Source organism: Natator depressus, chromosome 5 (genome assembly GCF_965152275.1).
Source record: "Natator depressus isolate rNatDep1 chromosome 5, rNatDep2.hap1, whole genome shotgun sequence".
NCBI classification, from domain to species: domain Eukaryota; kingdom Metazoa; phylum Chordata; order Testudines; family Cheloniidae; genus Natator; species Natator depressus.
Window position 1 is genome coordinate 48803276 of NC_134238.1, and position 25063 is coordinate 48828338.

Genomic DNA, 25063 nt, shown 5'->3' on the forward strand with positions numbered 1-25063 from the left:
GTTTATAATACAGACGAAAATCAAGGTTCTTTATCCCATAACTATGTATGACCTAAGCACAGGAAGAGCAATTTGTGCTTTGAAGAGGGAAAACTTAACTACTTTGTGAAACTTACTGAGGAAAATTACTGAACAAATGAATAGCAAATAATCAAACATCTTTAGAGTTCTACAAGCAGGATGTTTGCATGTGTGTACAAACACACTTACTCAGCAATTGTTGGGACTCCATTTGGTAGATTTACTGTAACTAAAAACTTGGCTGTCGGTCAAAAAAATATTGTAAAGTCATTACAAATGAAGAAGTTCAGGAAGTTTGTGCTAACATAACAGGGAGCAAGATGAAACCATAACAGAAGCTAGTACTAAGATTTTAGTGTCAGATAGTTGCTTAAGGTTACCCAATTCTGTAATAAGATTTTTCAAATACTTTCCTTTCAGATGCCTCAGTACAATATCTGTTCAATGTTTGATTGTACAATGAACTTTTAGTAGATACCCACTATTGCACCACAGAGGAGCACATTACTTGTCTTCTGGTAACAACTGTTTCCCTATGTTTGTGATATAAAGATATATTTTGTCCTGCTAAGGTGGTCAGAGACCACCCTATCCAGAGCTGACTGGTACAACCTTTGGTAACATGTCTCTGAAGTTTTTTGAGTGCGTACTCTTAAGTAAAATGGAATAAAAGAGAACATAATAAAGGCAGAGTTGGTAGCTCCTAATGGGAGCACTGTTTCACGCAGCTGTGTATTCAGCCAATGCTTGAACAGTCACTAGTGTTTAGTGAAGATTTGGAGAGTGTGCCAAATGACGGCTTTTGCTTGAATCATTCACCCATATAACTCTCAACTAACAAACTAGACATTACACAGCTTGAGTGTTCTGAGTCTAAGCGTACAAGACATTTCCACAGACATGTAACCATCCTGGACACTAGATCTTATCTATTCTGCTATAATATACCTTGAAACCTTTAAGTCCTTTCATCGAGCCTTTGATGAGTGCATCAACTAAATTTGCCCTCCTGCAGAGTTCCAGTCTACCTAGGTAAACTATGGTTTTTCCCTCCTAGGTTCCTGGGCTGCGGCAGAAGCTAGGAAAGGAGATGTCCTGGTTCAAGTAAAAAGACAAGATGACTTTAGTCTAAAGACTAGGACAAGCTCAAAGGACAATTTTGTCATCAGTGAAAATCTAAGGTGAGAGGACAGCCAGCAATCCTATTTGCTGAAGCAAAGGGATAGTCAGCAAGAAAACCACACTGAAGGTGAGAAAACTCTAGTCCAATAAGTGGAGGGCCTCAAATAGTCAAACAGTGATTCACATAATCACTGTTGAACGAGGTTAACACTCCAGAGTTAAAACAGGGGATCTGAATGGAGGCAGCGAAATATCACAACTTTCAAGAAACAAAACAAGTGAAAGGATCTCACTGTCCCCCAATCCAATCACTTTTTTAGGATGCTAAATCCCAACATTTGGGCTTCTTTAGAGCTGGGGGCTAGTCCCCTGTAAATGTATCATAGTCCATCTAGCAGAGATCATTTGGCCTGCACCAGGCAAGAGAAAACTGCCTGCGCCAAATGGTAGGCAAAGGAGGTACTCTTTTTGCATGAATAAAATACCATCAAGGCTACCCTGTCCGAGATACTCCTAAAGGAGTTATGGTGTCTTGCCACAGACCAGGGCCAAAAGATTTTGGGTTTCTAGATCCAGATGCTGGTGTCTGCCAAAAAAGTGGTGGGACAGAAGAAGAGGGACCTTGTTCCCTTGGGACAGGATTAAGAGATCCATGTATCAAAAACTTCTTCATCATTTTGGAGCAATAAGAATTAGTCTGGGAATTGCAGACTACCTCTTAATTGTCCAGAGGAAAATGGAAGGGAATACATAAACTAAGGAAAACTACATGGAATGGCAAACCCATCCTTTGAAAAGTCAGTAGATTTCTCCTTCCTCTGCAGCAGGTACACAATCAACCGGCACTCTTATTTTGTTTTTTTTAAATTGAGATCAGATCCATGCCCAGGTTTCTCCTCCTTTCAACATCAGCGACCCCAGAGCTGGGAGCACTTCTGATCTACTGAACCAGTCCACTGTGTAGTTAAGTGGGTGGGCGGTGGAGATATTTTACCGAAAGGAGGATCACCTCTGCCCATGAGAACATGAAAGTGGACCTTCTTCAACAAGTTTAGGGCATATCTACACTGCAATGAAAAGCCTGCAGCACCAAGTGTCAGACCACAGGTCAATTCACTCTGGCTTGTGGGGCTTGGGTTGCAGGTCTCAAAATGCCAGTGAAGACGTTCCTGCTCTGGATGGACCCTGGATGGACTCTGGATGGACCCTGGGCTCTGAAATCCAGCAAGGGGAGGAGGGCCTTGGAGCCTGGGATCTAGCCCAAACGGAAACATCTATATTGTTATTTTTAGTCCCAAAGCCTGAGCCAATTGACCTGGGTTCTGAGATTCAGTGCTGCAGGTTTTTCTTTGCAATATAGATACAACCTATGTCTCCAGTTGCCACCTTGGCATTACTGCTGTGTTGTGAAATTCTGAGTATGTGTCTTCCTTTGATTAAGTCCTGAAACATTAACAGGCCTAGCATGACTGCCACAATTCAAAAGTGATGATACGAAGCTTTGTCTTCCTTTGAACCAACTGAGAGCACAAATAGGCTCTCCACCCTGTCAGACTTCACATTTGTGGTAAACTGGATTCTACTTTGGGTCCTAGAAGAGGGAAATTTATCCTCAGTATGCACTGTTCTCCAGAGACGAGGTTATCCAATGTCATCTACTATTCAATTTCTCACTAGCTGGAAAGGTTAACCAGTACCTCTCTTTGTTTCAAATATCTAGGATTCATAATAGACTAATAACTACATAACAGAACTTAAACAGTTTAATACCCCTTCAAGCCATTTCAGTATAAATGGTATCTTTGGCCAGGCCCGTTTTTTCCAACCTGGAACAGAATTAAAAATCTACCCTTTCATCCTCATTTCATTCTTACAGAAAAAAATTAAATTGTTAAAGAAAAACAGGAAAATTGCTTAGGAGGTCATTAGTATCTTAGACAATGAAGCTAAAAGAAAAATGAATGAATGTTTTCTATCAGTAACTTTCTGATTGTATCCAGGCATTAGGATAATAGTAAATAACTACTTATATCAGACTAACGCAAAAAGTGTATTCAACTAAGCAAACAGAAGCACAATCTCAACTCATGTATCTTAAAATAAGGAAATTTGGTATTTACATATTTGACTGAACTCAATTTAATAAAAGGATGTAGTAGGTGCTGAAAAGATTATATCCAATTTCAGTAAATACCAACAAACCCCTCCCCTCAAAACTGCATGATGTGTTTAAACTACAAACATAGTTTGCACAACATTTAACAGTGAAGAATTCAATTAATCAAGAGACAAGGCACTGAGAAAATACTGGTTACTAACAGGCACTCACTGTTTCACATGAAACAGGAAAGATTACACTTATCTATTGCAATTTTTGATGTTGAATATTTCTCTTGAAGTAATAATAATGAGCCAGCTCACAAAATGCATCATAAATTACTAAACAATTTGACAAAACACTGCATTTAAATAAGACTTTGCAAAATTACCTTGTCAATTTCTCTTTGTGTTGCTCCTTCCTTTTTCGAACGTTCTTGTTCCACACACTTAGTATTATAGTTCTCTTTTGATTTCTGTAGGGCCTGAATGATACTTTGAATGTTTTGCACTGCTTCCAAAGTTCCTGAAACTTCTTCTTTAGTCTGTCAAATATTACATACTTGTCAAAAATGACCAGTTTAATACTTTAATTGTAACAAGTAACTGAAAACACACAAAATGGAGAGTGAGTAACCTTTTTATGAGCTTTGATTTGTTCATCTCCATACTTCTGCACTTCTTTTATTAGCTCTTGTAATTTCCGGACAAGCTCCAAGTGACAGCTTGCTACTTTTTCTGTTGATATTTTGAAAACATCCCAAACTGGAGCAAATGTCCTAAAAATAAAGGTTACAGGGAAGAGAAACATTATTTAATGTTGAATTCAATTTTTTTCTTTTTAAAACCAGCTACAATTTTATAATAGAACCCTGAGGTATTGATGATATGCTTATAAAGTGCACTCTCCTCTAAGACTAATGATATAAAAATGGCACACTCTTATTCAAATCTATTCCTTTTCCTATTCAAAGTCCTCCCTACTAACTTCAAAGACAAAATTAAATGTTTACTGCTTTTTACTCCTGTTAACCATGCACAGTCAACATAAATAAAACAGATCAGAATCAAGTACTAAGTCTTATATCTTGTACTTACGATGGACAAGTTCCAGTCCGTTATACCCGCGTAAACCCACCGAATAATAGAATTGAACAGATGTTACTAATCATACTGGTGATATTGCAAGTAAAACATCCATGTGGACTCACAGCCAAATTGAACATGCGAGGCTGGCTGTTTTCAGAGCAGAACCTCACTAAGGATGGGACGAGACTTTTAGATACTTATAATGCAGAAAAATTACCTGTTTGGCTGAAACCTCATGCTTGATCTTAGCCTATAGCAAAAAATTTTGGGAAATCACAGGAAAATCTTTTTTCATTATCAGATAACTTGAAAAGCTCAAAAGAAAACCCTTGTTTTAACATACTTGGCAAAAATAATATTTAAGTTTAAGATCTTATATTCAGTGGCTTAGACTTTCTAAAACAACCTTCTGGACTGAAATTTCTCAAGCCTGTTCTGGGGCAGATTTTTTTTCTTTTAGATATCTTTAAAATCATAGTCCATATTAATGATGCGGTGATGATCAGAGACTGAAATAAATGCAGGCAAAGTTTGATGAAATAACTGAAAAAATTTATCTTTGTCATTAAGAAAATAAGGAATTAAATACAAACACTACAGTAGTACCATGTTAAGATTGCAGTACTAAAAAGGAGATTCAGAATTAATGTTCAAGTCTGTTAGCGTATCCCTGCAAATATGCATTATAATATTCTTTCCCTCTACAACAGCTTCCCCCATCTCCCAACGCATAGCTGAGAGCCTCTCCCGTCATGGAGTTGGGGAAGTAGCTATGAGCAGGGTCTTCGGACATTTACGGCCACATTTCCCCTCTCCTCACACTTTTGTTTTTCTTCCTGACTGAGGCTGAATCTATTTCTGTAAGGAGGAAGGAAAATATCTTGGGTAATCAGTACAAGTTAGCTATGGCACCAGGACAGACTAAGCGTTAGGTGCTTGTTATAAGGCAAGGGGGATTGTAATTAACACATTCTGTATTTCTGACAATTTGCAGTCTTCGTTGTTTGTTTCTATTCATCCTACCTTTTCCGACTATCAACTCTCTGGAGCATGGATCAATATATACTCTCATATATTCATATATACTCTCAAACAAACCATCTTAACTTTTGCCATCTTAAAATTCAAAAAAAGTACTGTTGTATTAAAAATGTTATACTTGAACACTGAACATGACATCTACAGTGACTCTTGCCATATGATATTTCTAAAGATGACGTAATATCAAGCTTAAATCGTTTCATTTTTTTTTTTTAAACTTTTAAGAACAGATTCACTGGCACACGAGAGCACCACAAATGAGGTAGAGAGCATTGCCAAGTTAAGTTGCATTTACAGTTACAAGGATCTTGTTCTGTTTTGTTAGTATGGTGCCTAGCACAATACGGTCCTTATCCTGAGAGGATCTTTATGTAATACTATTGTACAATTACAAATACACCCCCACAATCATCACCCAGCAAAACACAATATAATATAATTGAAAGGAAATATTTTCTTCAATATATTCCAAGACAAAAATCTACATTAAGGTGTGATTTAATGCATATAAAAGTGTCTGTAAACCCTGGTTAAATTGATTTTTATAGTTCTCCCTCTTTATGGCATCACTACAGGGAAGAGTTAAGGTTGTTCGGTGTCTTAATTGCACATTCAAACCTTACACCATGTTAAGGTTTCTTCTGAGTGTAAACTTTAACTGAATTTCCTAGGTTTGTAATGGTTGGTTTGGGGATAATTACAACACCTCTAATGTTTTTTACCCTGAACATACTGATATATACTGTCAAACATAGAACCTTAACTTTTTTCCCTTGTCTTGGAGTTTTAAAAAAGTATTAAAAATGTCATGCTTGATGTCATAAATATAAAGGGAAGGGTAAACACCTTTAAATCCCTCCTGGCCAGAGGAAAAACCCTTTCACCTGTAAAGGGTTAAGAAGCTAGGATAACCTCGCTGGCACCTGACCAAAATTACCAATGAAGAGACAAGAAACTTTCAAAGCTGGAGGGGGGAGAAACAAAGGTTCTCTCTGTCTGTGTGATGCTTTTGCAGGGAACAGAAAAGGAATGGAGTCTTAGAACTTAGTAAGTAATCTAGCTAGGTATACGTTAGATTCTGTTTTGTTTAAATGGTTGATAAAATAAGCTGTGCTGAATGGAAAGTCTATTCCTGTTTTTCGGTCTTTTTGTAACTTAACGTTTTGCTTAAAGGGATTCTCTATATTTTGAATCTGATTACCCTATAAGGTATTTACTATCCTGATTTTACAGAGGTGATTCTTTTACTTTTTTTCTTCAATTAAAATTTTTCTTTTAAGAACCTGATTGCTTTTTCATTGTTCTTAAGATCCAAGGGTTTGGGTCTGTGTTCACCTATGCAAATTGGTGAGGATTTTTATCAAGCCTTCCCCAGGAAAGGGGGTGTAGGGTTTGGGGAGGATTGTGGGGGGAAAGACGTTTCCAAGCGGGCTCTTTCCCTGTTATATATTTGTTAGACGCTTGGTGGTGGCAGCAATAAAGTCCAAGGGCAAAAGGTAAAATAGTTTGTACCTTGAGGAAGTTTTAACCTAAGCTGGTAAAAATAAGCTTAGGGGGTTTTCGTGCAGGTCCCCACATTTGTACCCTAGAGTTCAGAGTGGGGAAGGAACCTTGACACCTGATCAATCAACATGACACCTACAGAGAATCTTGCCATGTGATCTAAGTTCCCTCTAAGCTGCCTGGCTGCGCAGCAGACTATCAAGGGCTATGCAGCAGACTATCAAGGGCTGCGCAGGTGTGCAGTGGGGAGAGGCCCCGGCTGGCGAAAGGCTCCTCTCCCCTGGCCCCGGGCTGCTGCAGCAAGAGAGGGCTGGGGGGAGTCCTCTCTCCCCGCCACAGCCCGCACCCCAAATCCTTCATCCCTGGCCCCACCCCAGAGCCTGCACCTCCAGCCAGAGCCATCAGTCCCCCGCACCTCAACCCTCTGCCCTAGCCCTGAGCCCCCTCCCACAATCCGAACCCCTCAGCCTCACCCCCACCACACATCACCTCCATATTGGTGCACATAACAAAATGAATTCCGCACATGGATGTAAAAATATACAGGGAACATTGCATGTGATATTTCTACAGATGGTGTAATATCAAGCATAAATCATTGCAAATTTTTTTTAACTTTTAAGAACAGATTCACTGGCACACAAGAGCTACACAAATAAGCTAGAGAGCACTGCCCTGTTAAGCTGTATTTACAGTTACTTTGCATGCAAAGCAGCCAAAATGTATTGGTGATTCTGTCCAGTTTTATCACACCACTGGCTCATCACAACCAACAGAATTGTTGCAAGCAAATTAGCTATAAAAAGGAAGGATGGTGATTGAGTTACCTTTGACAACACAATGGACCCACTTAATAATTAACTGAGCTATTGATCTGACCCTGTCTCTAGCTAAATGACAATTAGATACAACTATTAATTTAAATTTCAACTTAATTTCCTAAATACAGCCTATGCACAAGATTTCAATGAATTCTACCTATATGGAAGGGCTGAAGACTCTGTTTTTCTGTTACTAAGATAATTCAGGACAAAGAAAATACTTACACAGATGCTACATTTCTTACAGGATGCACTTTTAATTTAATTTGAACAACAAATTTACTCTGAATTTTCTGAAAATTCAATCTGTACTCAGAGAGTACCTGCTGTAACTTTGGGGAAGAACTGTTGTATTTTTCATACATAACGAAGAGCTTGAATCCCTGCTTTAAGTACAAAATGGAATTCAACCTTAATTATAGAGCCACAACAGCCAGCTCCATAACTGTTCCTCCAGTAAGACTGTATGAGTAAATGGACTTGTGAACCATTTTATATTTAAACTGAACCTTTTTCTATAATCCTTTTTTCATATAGCCATGTGGATTTTATAACTGGTGCATAATCATGTAATTAAAAGCCTTATTGTGATACAATGCATTTTAAAAGATTCCAGAGTTAAGGCTGTTACTAGAACTTTAATTTTGTTAATGCAACATTCAGGTTAAAATCTTAATTGCATAAATGTTGCATACAGAGATTAATAATTTTGCTTTTATACACATATTAACTTACCCAAGCTGTGTGTAATTGCTTGCTGATTTGGCTAGCTTTGTCATTGACCTTGAATATACCTCCTCTATTGTAGCCCTGTTAAAAACAAAAAACATACAAAATCCCTAATGTTAAGTAATCCAAATCACAATCAAAGCTATTAGGATCCATGAACATATATGCTTTAAAGGTACAGTAAAGGAAACCCAGCTTACCATGTATTATTTTAAAATGACAAAGGCAGTGTTTTCAACGTACCCTCATAAAATCCACCACCAACTTAGATTTTGCGTGCTAAAAGTCAGACATGGTGATTAGTGTGGCAGAATGATGCTTACAAACACTGCAGAAACTCAGCTCTTATTAACTCTTTATCAAACTGTCTCAAGAGCTTCACAATAAGGTGGGAAGGGGGAGCCATTCTGCCTCCATACACTGCTGGATGATTTGCCAAAGGCTGTTTTAGTACTATAAATTTCTGATCTACAGAGTAGTGCAATTGTAACACATGCTTTTACAAGATACTTAACACTCAAATAGACAAATACTAAATATAAACAAAGCAATCACATTCATTGGTGAAGTAAGTTGCACTAAAAAGGTATTTAAAAGTGAAATTTTAAGAACGGGCTCATCTTCTAAGATCCCTCTGAACCGCTAGAATGGCATACTGTGATTTTAAGTGTTGTTTGGAGTTGGAGTAACAGTATGGTAGGAATAATGTCATTGTGGTATTTAGAGTGCTTTTGTTTGAATGACCTAGAAATATTTTTAGAGAAGCTCATCTGCACATACTGAATTCTCTTCCACCCTCATTTTCTAAGTTAATCTCCTTTGAAACCAAGTAAGCCTCATAAGAGCTGACATTTTTTATTTTCCTACTTATTAGATAAATTGTTAAAATTTTGAAATTTTGTGGGGAAGATTATAGAATTTTCCAACCCAGTTGTCTTGATTGTAGCTGTTCACTGCTGAAGTGGTGGTTTCTGATTTTCCCTTCTAGTGGGACTTTTTAGGCAAAGGCATTTCCTTTGGTAATACGAGACCAAGGAAGAAGTAATCACTTGAGAAATTTCACTAGAGAGCATAAAGATCAATCTATTCAACTCCCAGTAAGATGACTAGGGAGGAGAAGACTCTGTATATGAGTTTCCCTCTGTCTCATCCCTACCCTCCAAAACAAAAATCCAGCCTAGACTCAGTTTTTATCTAATTCTGATAGGGAAGGGGCTACATTAAATACATTTTATAATTCAAATAAAACAATGGGTCAAAAACTTGATCTTTTACCTAGGATTAAAAAAAATACAAGATCTGTAGAACATTTTAAGTGGCATCACTGGAACATTAAAAACAGATCAGCAGATATCTTTCTAAGAAAACACTGCTATGATTAAGAGCTTGGATTGTCATTTTAAAGGAAGGGGCTTCAAGAGATCATCATTTTATTACTGTGTGTGTATATTAAGAAGAAATTTAAAATATCAAATTTGAAACTACAATAGAAAAGGCTTTTCACTTACAAACATGTTAGTTTAAAAAAGATTTTTTTGAAATACTTTAAGAGTCACCAAGTTAACGTTACCTGATGTGACATGGGAAACACAAAGGAGTATATTTTCATGAAATCTAAAAACTTTATGTACTAGAAATTTGCCAGTTTAATATCGGATCGTTTATGCATAGCACGTCCAATCACTGCACGTTTTCCTTTTTGATGTTTCTGCTCTTCTATTAATTGTATGGCTGAACAATTTGTCCTTGATTATTCCACATTAGAAAGGACAGGTCTACAATATAAACTTACATCACTATAACTATGTCGCTCAGGGGCATGAAAAATCTACACCCTTGAAAGACGCAGTTATACCAACCTAACCCCCGATGTAGACAGCACTATGTCAACATAGCTACCGCCTCTCGCGGAAGTGGATTAACTATGCAGTGTAGTAGCATCTTCACTAAAGCACTGCAGCTTTTTAAGTATAGTCCTGCCCAAAGATAATTAATATGTGTGCTTACGTATTTTTATACAAGGCTAGCCTTACCGTGAAGCGAACTGAGGCAGCTGCCTCAGGTGCCAGATGGGGGAGAGGGGGAGGGGCGCCACTGGGACCCAGAGTGTAGAAAATTGTGTCTGCTGCTGGTGCATATGTATTCTCTCTGCTCTAGATGCACAGAGATGGTTGAGTGCTGTGCTGGAGGAAGGAGGGCACAAGAGACATAACAGGCAGGCTGAAAAGGTGAGAGGGAATAACAGAAAGCAGCAGGAGCTACAGGGAAAGAAAGAAGGAGGAGCCTCTTACGTACCTCTCTAGCACCCCCAGGAGCCTGGACTGATTAACACCAGCTTCTCAGGGAGCTTCCTGTTTCCTGCTGTTTCCCTGAACCAACTTGAGGAGAACAGGCAGTCAACTAAAGTAGCAGAAGCCAGTTAGGCCCTTAAGATGCTGATATCTTCCCTCACTCAGGCCCTGCTACCAGCCTGCTTATTTGTCCCCTTCAGTTCTGTGTTGAGAGCCACGATAGCTGGCACAGAACAGCAGTCGTGAGTGAAAGAAGAAAATGCCCCTCTGGGGCAGCATTCAGAAAAAGAAAAAGCAAAGGAAGCTTTTCTATCTAAGCAGGAAGGAGCTCTCCTGAGATACATAGACACAAATGTTCACGGTGAGTCTTCTGGCCCCAGTGAGGATGTGAGTGGTGAGGAGATGCCTGATCTTCCAGTTAGTCAGAGTGCAGGTGACCTGGCAGCTACTGCAGCATCCATATCTCCATCTTAAATGGATGTAACCATGCACATTCCTGAAGAAAAGTGTAGATCAAAGAAGAGTGTGGTGGAGGCACAAGAAACAGCTGCTGCTGAGTTTAGTTCCTTAAGTCGAGATGATCCAGGACTGTGGACCCACTTGAGCAGCAGCCTGAGGGACTTCCTTGTACTGCATGGGCCACAGCAAGTGAAAAACTTCATGTTCCCCAAAGACAATGAAAATAGAAGTTTCCATCCAACACATTACTGGCATGAAATCCCCAATGGTGACAAAGTGGAGAGGCCACGGCTTATGTACTCAAAAACCCAGAATGCTGCATACTGTTTTTGTTGAAAACTCTTCCAGTCTAATGTTCCAGCCACATTAGGTTCTACAGGAACAAAGGACTGGAAAAATCAGGCTAGAAATCTGTCATGTCATGAGAAGGCAGCAAATCACCAGAGAGCATTCCATAGGTGGAAAGAGCTTGAGATGAGACTAAGGTTAAAGGCCACCATAGATGATCAGCATCAAGAGAAGATTGCATCAGAGTCTCTTTACTGGCAAAATGTTCTGAAAAGGCTCACTGCCATCGTGAGAATGCTTGCTACTCAAAACCTAGCACTGTGTGGCACTTCAGATCAGTGTATGTGCCAAACAATGGAAAATTTCTTAAAATTGTGGAGCTGATGGCTGAGTTTGATGCTGTACTCCAGGAGCATCTAAGAAGAGTCGCCACTCTGACAAAGCTCTGTCCTGGTCTCAGTGGGTCCCACGCTTCCTGGAGGATTTCGCTAGCCTCAGAGGTTCACTGTGACCCTCCATGTAGCCCTTCTCTCTCTAGAGGCAAGGGTCACAGCCTATTGAGCCATTTTCATCATAAGCCAGCAAGGGAAGTGAGGAGATGTAACCCTCCCTTGCAGTCTCTGATGTCTCCCAGTCTTAGTGATTAATCGGGGAGGGAAGTGGGGCATCCCCAGGCCCACCCTCTACTCCAGGCTCCAGCCCAGGGACCCTATAGTAGCAGCTATGGTAGCTGACATTTTGGAAATAGGACGTGTAAGATTCCCTGGGCCACTTCCCCACAGCAGCCCCCACTTCCTCAATATCTACTTCTCCGTTACCTCAGGGCCTCCTTCCTTGTGTCTGGTATGATTTGTACTGCTTAGTTCCTCCAACAGCACGGCTTCCTCCTACAGCTCCTGACACGCACACCCAACTGACTAACTGGGAGGCTTTTAACTCGTTTCAGCCAGACCCTAATTGGCTTCAGGTGTCCCAAACAACCTTCCCTGCTTTCTGGAAAGATCTTAATTGGTCCCAGGTGTCTTAATTGACCTGGAGCAGCTGCCATTTACTTATCCTGGTAACAGGGATTTGTTTAGCCTGGGGCTAATATATCGGGGTCTCACTACTTTTCCATAGCCATCTGGCCTTGCCCCGTCATACCACCCAAGAAATGTACACACACCACTACCTTGGAAAAACAATTCAAAATGAGATCATATAGTTACTGGTAACAAAAGTCAAACAGAAGATTGTGGCACATCTGAAGTCAGCAAGATATTACTCTGTTATTCTGGACTGCACACCTGACATCAGCCATATGGAACAAATGACTAGTGGTGCGTTTTGTAACAACAACAGAACCTAGTGAAAATGTCCCTGCAATGGTGACTGTCACAGAGCGTTTTCTAGAATTTATTGACATTGATGATATTACAGGAGCTAGTATGACAAATGTGCTTCTTAAAAAACTGGAAGATACGGGAATTGCGATAGCTGACATGAGAGGTCAGGGCTACAATAATGGTGCCAACATGAGAGGAAAGAAGAGAGGAGTGCAGACACGGATCCGAGAATTAAACCCTCAAGCTTTTTTTGTCACATGCAGTTCTCATTCATTGAACTTGGCGGTCAGTGATGCAGCATCAACTTCTAGTGAGGCTGCTGAATTTTTTAATGTAATTCAAAGCATCTATGTATTTTTCTCTGCATCAACTCATCGATGGCAAATTTTGAAGCAACATCTGGGAACATCCTCTCTGACACAAACCACTGAGCACCACACGATAGGAAAGTCGAGTGGAGGCGATAAAGTCTATCAAACACCAAATTGGGAAGATAAATGATGCCATAGTTGCCATTATGGAGGATAATGCTATGACAGGAACTGTTCGTGGGAGAACAGTGGCAGAGGGAAATGGAATCACCAGAAACATACATAACTTCAAATTTCTGTGTGGCTTAGTGTTGTGGTATGACATACTGTTTGAAATAAATGTTGTAAGCAAGAAACTCCAAGGTGTTGACCTTGATATATCTGGAGCAATGGAACAACTGGACAAACCAAAGTCATACCTACAGTCTTACCGGTCAGATGAGGGATTTCAAAACGTTCTGAAGAGTGCAGAGAAGTTGGCAGAGGAACTTCACACAAACTATTTTCCCACCCATTCAAGAATACAAAAGTCACCGAAGAAGATATTTTGATTATGAGGCATGGAATAATCCCATAAGAGACCCGAAACAACAATTCAAATTTGAATTATTTAACCAGGTGCTAGATTGTGCAATACAGTCAGTTGAAGAACGTTTCATGGAGCTCAAGGAACACAGCAGTATATTTGGGATGTTGTATGATATTCCAAAGCTCCTCATTATACCTGAAGAAGACCTACACCAGCAATGCAGGGCACTAGAGACAGTGTTGACACATAATGACATGCACGATATTGATGAGAGTGATTTAGTTAATGAACTGAAAGCCCTTTCAAGATACATTTCAGCAGGATCAACTCCAAAGCCTGTTCTGGAATATGTGTGCACAAATAGGATGACCACCCTCTTTCCAAATGCTTTTGTTGCTCTGTGAATACTTCTAACACTTCCTGTAACAGTTGCCAGTGGAGAATGCAGCTTCTCCACGCTGAAGTTAATAAAAACACATCTACGCTCCACAATGACACAGGAGAGGCTGGTCGGCCTTGCAACCATCTCAACAGAGCATGAGCTTGCCCAGACTGTGGACCTTCAGGAAGCAGTTAAAAATCTTTGCAACAAGAAGCCACCACTTTGATTATTCAAACAGATAAAAATGCCAGTGTTTACTATGCAGACAAGAAAAGTTACATTTAATATAAAAATAAGGGAGAAGGAATGCAAGCCAAATTAGGAAAAAAGCACAGGTTACAGAAAATTTAGATAAATTAGATGTATTCAAGTCAGTAGTGCATGATTAAATTCATTTTAGGACATTGAAGGAACTAGCTGAAGCAATTTTGGAACTGTTAGCAATTATTTTCAAGAACTCATGGAGGACAGGTGAGGTCCCATAGGACTGGATAAAGAGAAACATAGTACTTATCCTTTCAAAGAGAAACAAAGAGGATCTGGGGAATTATAGACCTGTCAACCTAAGTTCAATACCTGGAAAGAGACAGAAACAAATTATTAAGCAATCAATTTGTAAGCAAGTAGAGAACAGCAGGATGATAATTAAAGACAACATGGATTTGTCAAGAACAAGTCACACACCCCAATCTAATTTTCTTCTTTGATGGTGTTACTGGCCTAGTGGGTGAGGGGTTAGCCGCAGATAGGATACATCTTGATTTTAGTAACACTTTTGACTCAGTCCCACACGACATTATCGTGTCATCATAAGCAAACTAGACAAATGTGGCCCAGGTGAAATTACTATAAGGTGGGGTGCACATTTGGTTGAAAGACTACTCAAGGAGTAGTTGTCAATGGTTCACTGCCAAAGTGGGAGGACATATCTAATGGAATCCCACAGGGATCTGTCCAGGGTCCAGTATTGGTCAATATTTCCATTAATGACCTCGATAGTGGAGTTTGCTTATAAAATCTGTGGATAGTATCAATCTGTGAGTGATAGCAAACACTTTGGAGGACAGGACTGGAGTTCCAAACGAGCCTGATAACTTGGAGAAATGGTCTGAAATCAATAAGATGAAATTTAGTAAAGACAAGTGAAAAGCACTATATTTAGAAAGGAAAAATAAATATACTGCTACACAACAGGGAATAACTGGCTAGGTAGTAATACTTCTGGCCAGGATTTGGAAGTTATAATGGATCACAAATTGAATACAAGTCAGCACTGTGATGCAGTTGCAAAAAAGACTAATATTCTGAGGCGTATTAACAGGACTGTCATATGTTTGACATGAGAGGTAATTGTGCCACTCTACTCTGCACTGGTGTGGCCTCAGCTGGAGTAATGTGTCCAGTTTTGGGCACCACCCTATTAGTAAGATGTGAACAAAGTGGAAAGAGTCTCGAGGAGAGCAAGACAAATGGTACAAGGTTTAGAAAACCTGACCTGTGAGGAAAGGTTAAAAAATCTGGGGATGTTTAGTCTTGAGAAAAGAGAACGCGGATCTAAAAACAGTGTTCAAATATGTTAAGGGCTGTTATAAAGAGGACAGTGATCAACTGCAAATAGGCTTCCAAGAGAGACTGTGGAATCTCAGTTATTGGCGGCTTAAAGAACAGATTGGACAAACACCTGTCACAGATGGTCTAAGTATACTTGGTCATGCTTCAGTGCAGGGGGCTGGACTAGGTGACCTCTCAAGGTCCCTTCCAGCCCTACATTTCTATGACTGCCCAGGAAAGAAAGATTAGAGCAGATGTCAGAAGTAATCCACTTTAGGGCTGTCCTTCAGTTCTTTTCACTTACTAAAACTTTAGCAAAGACTCAAATAATGAAGTTGAAAGGTGAAGAGAGGTGAAATTTATACTGCTATAAGAATAGCAAAATTTATACTGCTATAATTTATACTGCTATAAGGTGAAATTTATACTGCTATAAGAATTAACTGAATATTGTCAATATAAATCCGAATCTTGGGAACTAGCAGTAACTAGCAGTTACAATCCTGTAAAACAGTGGGTCTGAGTAGGGTTAGTTAAATTATAGGGCAGCTTCCTCAAAATGGATGCCTGATCTAACTGTCTAGTCAAAGTAATGCTGTGTAACTATGTCAGTAGAGTTCCAGGTAGCATCGCCTAGAGATGGAAACTCTAAATCTGATGGAATTTGTTCAATGAAGGCTGTAGCACATCTGAGACCTTCAAATACCAATATGCATGAAATGTCATAACAAGTTTGTACAAAACAATGATTTATTTATGCAACTCCTAGGTACAAACAGAAGATCCTTCTGCTGGAAGATGGTAAAATGAGACGGCTGCCAGATTAAGCTTGACAGTACTCAAGGACAACCCAGACTTCTTTTTTTTTTAATTAAAGTTACAGTAGTACACATAGGCCTCAAATCAGAATCCAGCTCCATTGTGATAGGAACTGTACAAATGCATGTACAATACAGTCCCCTCCCCAAAAGAGTTTACAATCCAATGTAAGACAAGTTTCAACAAATGAGTGTAACAAACTGAGAGTGGGAGGACGGAGGAGGAAAACAGTGATTAGATGATGCAGCTGTATAGGCTAGCTAGTGTACTTGAGTCCAATTTGATCAAAAAGTAAAGAAAAACTGCTTAATTTAGTTAGACCATGCCTAACCTGTTTTTTATGTAAACCCTTCCATTTTTAACTCATAGCTATTCCTAATTTAAAAAATAAAGCAACTCTGCTTCTGGCTACTTCTAATTGATTTAAATCTAACTTTGGCCTTTTCTAAATTTGTTTTGCTTCTGCTTAATATCCTTTTGCCTACTTTGATTTTGTAAACAACTCTATTTCAGTTTTCATTTTTATTTTTGTAAATCCCTATACTAATTTTATATGTTTAAATTAAAATATTAAATAAGAATCAGTTCCCTGGTTAATTCCTTTTAACCAAACAAGAATAAACACATTCCCAGTTAATAATGTTACTGGGCCTCCTGAAGTATTGAAGGGGAGCCAACAGAACTGCCTTCAGACCCATTATATTTTTGCGCAACTCAAACCCTTCAAAATTCCAGAAACTGTGCACTGTTAGATGGTCCGAATGAGCTCACCGTGGATTGCCTGAGAAAACGGTTATTACGACAGCGAGGTACTGAATAAAACATCTTTGCAGGCATTCTCACACTCTATTCAGTACAAAGGGATTTCTTTTAGGAAATGACTACAGAAGATTAATTTCATCATGTAAAAGATCTAACTGAAGTCTGGCAAACAATTTTATGTAAATGTAGGAAGCCACGAGTCCTAGAAACCTCAAGAAAATGCTTTAAATATTTTGGATACTTGCCATAAAAATGACAATGTCTGTGAACCAATGAAGTTTACTTTTAAAAAGAGGAACTGACATTTAAAAGGGTAACGGATTGTCATAATAAGTGGAAGTGCACATAATAGGCAAATAACTAAGATAGGACCTTTGTACATTCACCACATCCTGTCCCTATCAGTTCAAACACTGAAAACTTTCAATCCAAAGGTGTTTAGTGCCAGACCCATTTAACTCTGATTGCAACAAATCTGAAATATGATACTACAGAGGAAGAGTGATGAAGGAGACCATTCTATTTCATCAACAGAAACTATCCTCAAATAAAATCTTGAGATAACTGGCCTTCCCAAAAGAATACTGACGACTTTGTAAACCATCCTCATCTTCCCAAATATTAACTTTTCAGAAACCAAAGGAGTCATATGGGAGGACAGACTGGGTAATTTTAGAGAAGGTTTGAGTAAAGATGAACTCAATAGGTGGGTCAATAATTGAAAATATACCAAGTATACTCAATTTAAATGAGACTGTACATTAGTTTTTGTAGCATTTTAATATAGAAAATCATAGAACGTCCATTCCAGATTAACGAGGAGTCCGGTAGCACCTTAAAGACTAACAGATTTATTTGGGCATAAGCTGAAGAAGTGGGTTTTTTACCCATGAAAGCTTATGCCCAAATAAATCTGTTAGTCTTTAAGGTGTCACTGGACTCCTAGTTGTTTTTGTGGATACAAACTAACACTGCTACCCCTCTGATACTTGACACCATTCCAGATTGTAATGTTGAAATATCTAAGCACAGTAAAGTGAAGTTAAGGATGATACAATGTCCAGGCCTGTGTATCCTGATTTGATTGTTGTAACGTCTTCCTCCCTGTCCTGACACCCACATTACTCCCTCTCCTATAATTCACTCAAAATTCAACTGCTAAGGTCATCCTTCCTCATCACTTCAGACATGTTACCCCTTCATTCCAAGGGCCTCTGCATGTCTGCCTCCTTTATCTATCTATCTATGCATCTTTTATTATAGTCCCATATTGCTGCCAGTGACACCAACTTTAACCTCACCCAATTTGTATTTTTTTCCCAAAACTGATTTTGCACTTTCTTTATGACTTTATCCATGGAATATGCCTTTCATACATCATCCTATTTCAAGCTCTCCTCATTTCGACCATACCACCAACAAGAAATTATGTTTTTAAGTAGAGAGGCGTTCATTTTAAATGAGTGGTTCTCAACCAGGGGTACGCGTACCCCTCGGGGTACAGCAACTCGTCTAGATATTTGCCTAGTTTTACAACAGGCTACATAAAAAAGTACTGGTGAAGTCAGTACAAACTAAAATTTCACACAATGACTTGTTTATACTGCTGTAAATACTACACACTGAAATGTAACCACAATATTTATATTCCAATCGATTATATAATTATATAGTAAAAATGAGAAAGCAAGCAATTTTTCAGTAATAGTGTGCAGTAACACTTTTGTATTTTTATGTCTGATTTTGTAAACAATTCATTTTTAAGTGAGTTGTAACTTGGGGAACGCAAGACAAATCAGGATTCCTGAAAGGGGAACAGTAGTCTGGAAAGGTAGAGAGCCACTGTTTTAAACAATAATGTCAGCTACCCTCAAAGTATATTTTTTTAGACCTCTTCCACGTCCCTTGGTAGATTCATTGTTTTCTTACATAATAATGTCTTTTGGGACTGTGTTTTCATATATATTTGGAGACAACATACTAAAATGTGGGCACTAAATGCAATTAAAAAAGAAACAAAGTTTGATTTTAAAAATATTAATATTTCAGGTTTCAGAGTAGCAGCCGTGTTAGTCTGTATTTGCAAAAAGAAAAGGAGTACTTGTGGCACCTTAAAGACTAACATTTATTTGAGCATAAGCTTTCGTGAGCTGCAGCTCACTTCATCGGATGCATTCAGTGGAAAATACAGTGGGGAGATTTATATACATAGAGAACATGAAACAATGGGTGTTACCATACGCACTGTAACGAGAGTGATCACTTAAGGTGAGCTATAACCAGCAGGAGAGCGGGGCGGGGGGGGGGGGGGGGGAGGCGGGGAACGTTTTGTAGTGATAATCAAGGCGGGCCATTTCCAGCAGTTGACAAGAACATCTGAGGAACAGTGGGGGTTGGGGGTGGGGAATAAACATGGGGAAATAGTTTGTGTAATGACCCATCCACTCCCTGTCTCTATTCAAGCCTAAATTAATTGTATCCAGTTTGCAAATTAATTCCAGTTCAGCAGTCTCTCATTGGAGTCTGTTTTTGAAGTTTTTTTGTTGAAGAATTGCAACTTTTAAGTCTGTAATCAAGTGACCAAAGAAACTGAAGTGTTCTCCGACTGGTTTTTGAACGTTATAATTCTTGACGTCTGATTTGTGTTCATTTATTCTTTTATGTAGAGACTGTCCAGTTTGACCAATGTACATGGCAGGGGGGAATTGCTGGCACATGATGGCATATATCACATTGGTAGATGTGCAGGTGAACGAGCCTCTGATAGTGTGGCTGATGTGATTAGGCCCTACGATGGTGTCCCCTGAATAGATATGCGGACACAGTTGGCAACGGGCTTTGTTGCAAGGATAGGTTCCTGGGTTAGTGGTTCTGCTGTGTGGTGTGTGGTTGCTGGTGAGTATTTGCTTCAGGTTGGGGGGCTGTCTGTAAGCAAGGACTGGCCTGTCTCCCAAGATCTGTGAGAGTGATGGGTCGTCCGTCAGGATAGGTTGTAGATCCTTGATGATGCGTTGGAGAGGTTTTAGTTGGGGGCTGAAGGTGATTGCTAGTGGCGTTCACTTGCTCCAACCCCTCAGACAGAGACAAACACCTACAAGATCTCTATCAAGAATTCTTACAACTACAATACTCACCTGCTAAAGTGAAGAAACAGATTGACAGAGCCAGAAGAGTACCCAGAAGTCACCTACTACAGGACAGGCCAAACAAAGAAAACAACAGAACGCCACTAGCCATCACCTTCAGTCCCCAACTAAAACCTCTCCAAAGCATCATTACACAAAGTAAAACTATTTCCCCATGTTTATTTCTCCCCCCCCCCCCACACCGTTCCTCAGACCTTCTTGCCAACTGCTGGAAATAGCCCACCTTGATTATCACTACAAAAGGTTTTTCCCCCCACCCTCCTGCTAGTCATAGCTCACCTTAAGTGATCACTTTCGTTACAGTGTGTATGGTAACACCCATTGTTTCATGCTCTCTGTGTATATAAATCTCCCCACTGTATTTTCCACTGAATGCATCCGATGAAGTGAGCTGTAGCTCACGAAAGCTTATGCTCAAATAAATTTGTTAGTCTCTAAGGTGCCACAAGTACTCAATATTTCAGATTCTTGCTGCTCTGAGTGCTGTAAGGATCTTAATATAGCAAAAGCATTGCATAATCCACAGCAACATAGACCTAAATTCTGCAGCAAGGACATCCAGCTTCTACAATATTCCAATGGTGCAGAATAAAATGGCTGTGATGCCTTCAAGTAAGCTCAAAATTGGAGGTTTTTATCCAATTTAAAATGGAAATGAATATCAATAAAACATCATTCATGTAATCAATTATTAAGTTTGATTTATTCTGTGTGTTTTCTATGTGCCACAGATCTTTGTAGTGACAACAAAAAAAGTTTCATTGCACAAAATGTCATAGGAATTTGGAAGTTTTGGCAGCTTGGTAAGGAACTTTCGGAGCTTTTGGCACTTGGGAATATGTGGGACCTAGTTTGTGTTGGTGGGATAGGCACAACTGAAAGGGACCACTAAAACATCAGATTTAGAAGGTTTTCTTGCTTTGTTTCTGGGTTTGTTTTTTTTTAAACCATAATGGCTTATTTATTTATTTTTTAAACAAACAGATTTTTGAGCTCAATTCTGTGGTAAGGACATCAACAATTTTGGATTACACAGGGCATTGATTCAACTTGTCTTCAAAGGAATGCATTTCCCTTTTTTAGGTGCCAAATTTAGAGATAAAACATAGTTTATTATTAGCTGCTATATGATAGGTTTTTTTTAAAACACTTTAAACAATCCCCCTTGAACGTTTACAATTCAAAACACTGAAGCAGGGAAATGCTGCTTTTGTGACAATTATACAGCTTTCCTGCTCATCCGGAAGCTGGCAGTTAGAGACCTCTCTTACCCTATTTTCTGTTAGTATATGAAGAACAATGGGAAAGAAAATGTCAATGCACTTTTACAGCATTTTGTAGATAATTTTTTTTAAGTGAGGCATCAATCAAAGGTGATTATTGATCATTATTTTTACTATGACTTACGTTGCTTGTTATACTACTAGATAAACTATAGAAATTTAGAAATTAATGAACAAAAAATTAATTGAATCAGGTGGATATTTCTATTATGTTTCCTGTTACACTAACTTTTCATGAGTTAAGCTAGTCAAAGATTACTGCCAAATAGTTTGGGTGGGTATTTAAAATGTAAAACTTGCTTTCAAAATTTTTGATTCTGTTAGCATGAATCTAGCTGAGACTGGTAATTCTATTTCTGACCGAGTACCCAATATTTGTCCAAGAAAAAAATTTAAATCAGATTAGCAGTCATGAATTAGCACTGATTGGACACAGCTGACAGTAGGTAATTTTCTTTAACCATCACCCTAATTCTCTCTGGCACTAAGTTTTTTTCCCTGTTTCTAATTTCATAATTAAAAACCTAATGTCATACAAAATAAAGTTATCTTTTCAATCTGAAACTCTCCTTGCTCCAGAAGCGTGTGTTGAAATGGGCCTTTGAAGAAGAGTAAGACTCACTTTCCCTTGTGTCAACCTTGATTTTATCATGAAATCTAGCTCCTCTTCTATTGAATTTTCACCTAAGAAAGAATGCTCAAATGAATCTCAATTTTGGTTAAAACTAAGCTTAATTAAGGGAATCGCTGGGAACTGAATGCCTCTAATGATTATATTCTTATGAGTGCATGAGAAACAGTGAAAATGATCAAATCAATCATTTTCCACAATTTGTGTTTTCCTTCTTTACATTTATCAAACTACAATAATATTCTTATTAGCGTTTTAAACTTCCTTTAGCTATATCTTGAAATTATTTGGGTCAATTTTTGTTTAAGGTCCTAACCCTGCAATACTTACTTATACAAAACTCTCAATAAAGTCTAATGTTCCTGGAAGACAATTCTCATAAATATTTACTTTTTAAAAAACAAAAAATTGCCCTTAAATGTAAAGTCCCTTAAGTTTTAAAGTACCCTAAAAAAACCAAAAGATTTAGCATAAGGGTTCCACAAACCTATACTTGTCCAAATAAAAATGTGCCCTTTTGTAAGTTATACAGTATTAAATCTATATTTTTATTAAGAGCTCTTTTCTAAAGATATTTGAGAACAATCTGAATTATAAAATTCTAGTTTGTGCTCTACATTGTGTGTACAAGCAAGAACAAAAAAAAATCTTTGCCATGAGTCCCATTAATGGTGGAAGATATGATAAAAAAAGCTAGTCTGCATTATGTTTTTGCTGAGATTTTACTCTTGATTATGTAAAAATAGAACATGCACATTTTGTTGGCCTAAGTGTCATGTTGCTAGTCCTGCAGCTCACTCCTGCCAATTCTGAAAATATGGTAGGCACTCTTGTTTATTGGTTATATTTTTTTCCTCACACCCCCATTTACTCTATTTTGATTCTGAGTCTCTTTTTTCTGCTATTTTTTAAATTTGAGAATTTCACTTTATTAGGTATTATACTAGAGCCTGGGGAGGTGTTTGTTCTCACTTTATGAGCAATGATCGTGCTAATCTTTCTCGAACAAATATTGTTTTTACTGCCTAAGAAAAGAAATCAATGGTTTTCTTCCAACAATTAAACAGTATACTAATTTTTTTTTTAAAATAGTTGACTCCTAACACTGAATATTCTGGCATCTCCATCTTTACCCTTCTTAGCTCACTAAGGCAAATGTCAGCTAAATCAAATCCGCAAAGTAGAAATCAAGTAATAACTGAAGCACAAGAGACAATATGCATTTGTAAGCAAACAGAGTATGCCTAAAGAACCTGGAAAAATATAGCAGAGCCTGTGAAAGCCACAAAAAAATATGCATACCATCACATTACACAATCAAACTTTCAAAAGTAAACACACACAGGTATGCTAAGATTCAAAAATAGTAAGGTAAATACTTACCTTTCTCTTATAAAATCTGCTAAATCTTTTGTCGACAGATGTCCATGTTTCATGTTATGATAGAGGACATCAAAGCCATTGTTCCTTTCCCCCTAAAGAATAAAAAGACTTTATAGTTTAATCAAAACTATGAAGCACAACTTATTAAAACAATTATAGAACAAAGTATTGTACCTATACATTGTAATAGTTGATTAACTTTCATCCTCCTTGAACAAGCTGGCTGTTCCTTATGCTTCAACTTCTGTCCACCAATTGCTTTCCTGATCTGCTCCAACCCAGCTTATTTCCTAACCACTCAATTTCCATTTAACCCAATAGAGAGAAAAGGTAGGTGTCCTTCAGCTGTCCTTCAGAAGAGCTCCGTGTAGCTTGAAAGCTTGTCTCTTTCACCAACAGAAGTTGGTCTAATAAAAAAATATTACCTCATCCGCCTTGTATCTCTAGTATCATGGGACGAACACAGCTACAAAAACACTGCAAACAATTAACCCAGTAGTCACAAATGAACTCCTTGCCAAGTCATTGCCACTCTTTCATATGCACTTTTTCTATGCTATGTTGAAGACCCTCTTTTCCTTGGGTTTCTGAATTACTGTACCCCCCCGCCATCCTAACCTCCCACACCTTGCAGGGTGCTCCTTCAGCACTGAATTCTTTCTCCCTGAACCTCCACCTCTGTTGTTGTTCCCAGAAAGTCTGTCCTTCATCCTCTCTTCTCTTTCTCTATACACACTCCCTGAATCACCTAATATACTCCCATGGTGTTCCTATCTTTGTGTTGATTACCTAAATGTCTCTCTCCAATCCAATCTCTCCCATTCTTTCCAGACTCATCTATCTTCCTGTCTTTCTGATTTTTCCTCCTGGATGTCTCACCACCACTTCTCAAAACAAACTTGTCAAAACACTGAACTCTTTCCTTCTGCAGTACCTACCCTTCCCCTCTTCTCCATCACTGTTGACCACTCCACAGTCCTCTGTGAAAAGTCAGTTTGAGTGACCAATTCTTCTTTCCTCAAATTCAGGTCCATGCCAAATTTTGTCACTTCTCCCTCTATAATATTTGGTAAAATGGCTAAAACCATTAATCGCTCTCTTCCATCCCCTACAACCTCCCTTTGCCTATCATCAATTATATTTGCGATATTTAGATTGTAGAGCACTAAGTGGCATGGACAGTTATCTTCATAATGTACCAAGCGCACTTAAAAGGTGTTATATATAACTATTAAACAACGAAATATAATAGCAATCTGAACTGGACCACCTTCATTCATCTACCTCAGTGATATCGAGACCTCAGGAGCTAAATTAGCTATCAACATCCACCAACATTCACTGTGGCCCAAAAGAGCCACAGTAGTGTGAATTCATTTTTTCATTTACTATAGTACTATATATATTTATATTTAAACACAGTGTGACGGGAAATATTTAGTGTATATTATATTATTCTCACAGCAAAATGACTGACCAA

At 38.6% G+C, this 25063-nt stretch overlaps 1 protein-coding gene across 2 annotated transcripts in view; it reads right to left on the reverse strand.

The window, feature by feature from the left end:
- Positions 1–25063, reverse strand: part of FCHO2 (FCH and mu domain containing endocytic adaptor 2) — a 242751-nt gene that overhangs the window by 190756 nt on the left and 26932 nt on the right. For both annotated transcript variants that reach the window (XM_074952749.1, XM_074952748.1), the window contains exons 2-5: positions 23584–23675; positions 8430–8504; positions 3878–4019; positions 3633–3785 (exon numbers count right to left, since the gene is read on the reverse strand). In XM_074952749.1, coding sequence (XP_074808850.1) covers positions 3633–3785; positions 3878–4019; positions 8430–8504; positions 23584–23675 — 462 coding nt within the window. The remainder of the gene's footprint in view (positions 1–3632; positions 3786–3877; positions 4020–8429; positions 8505–23583; positions 23676–25063) is intronic.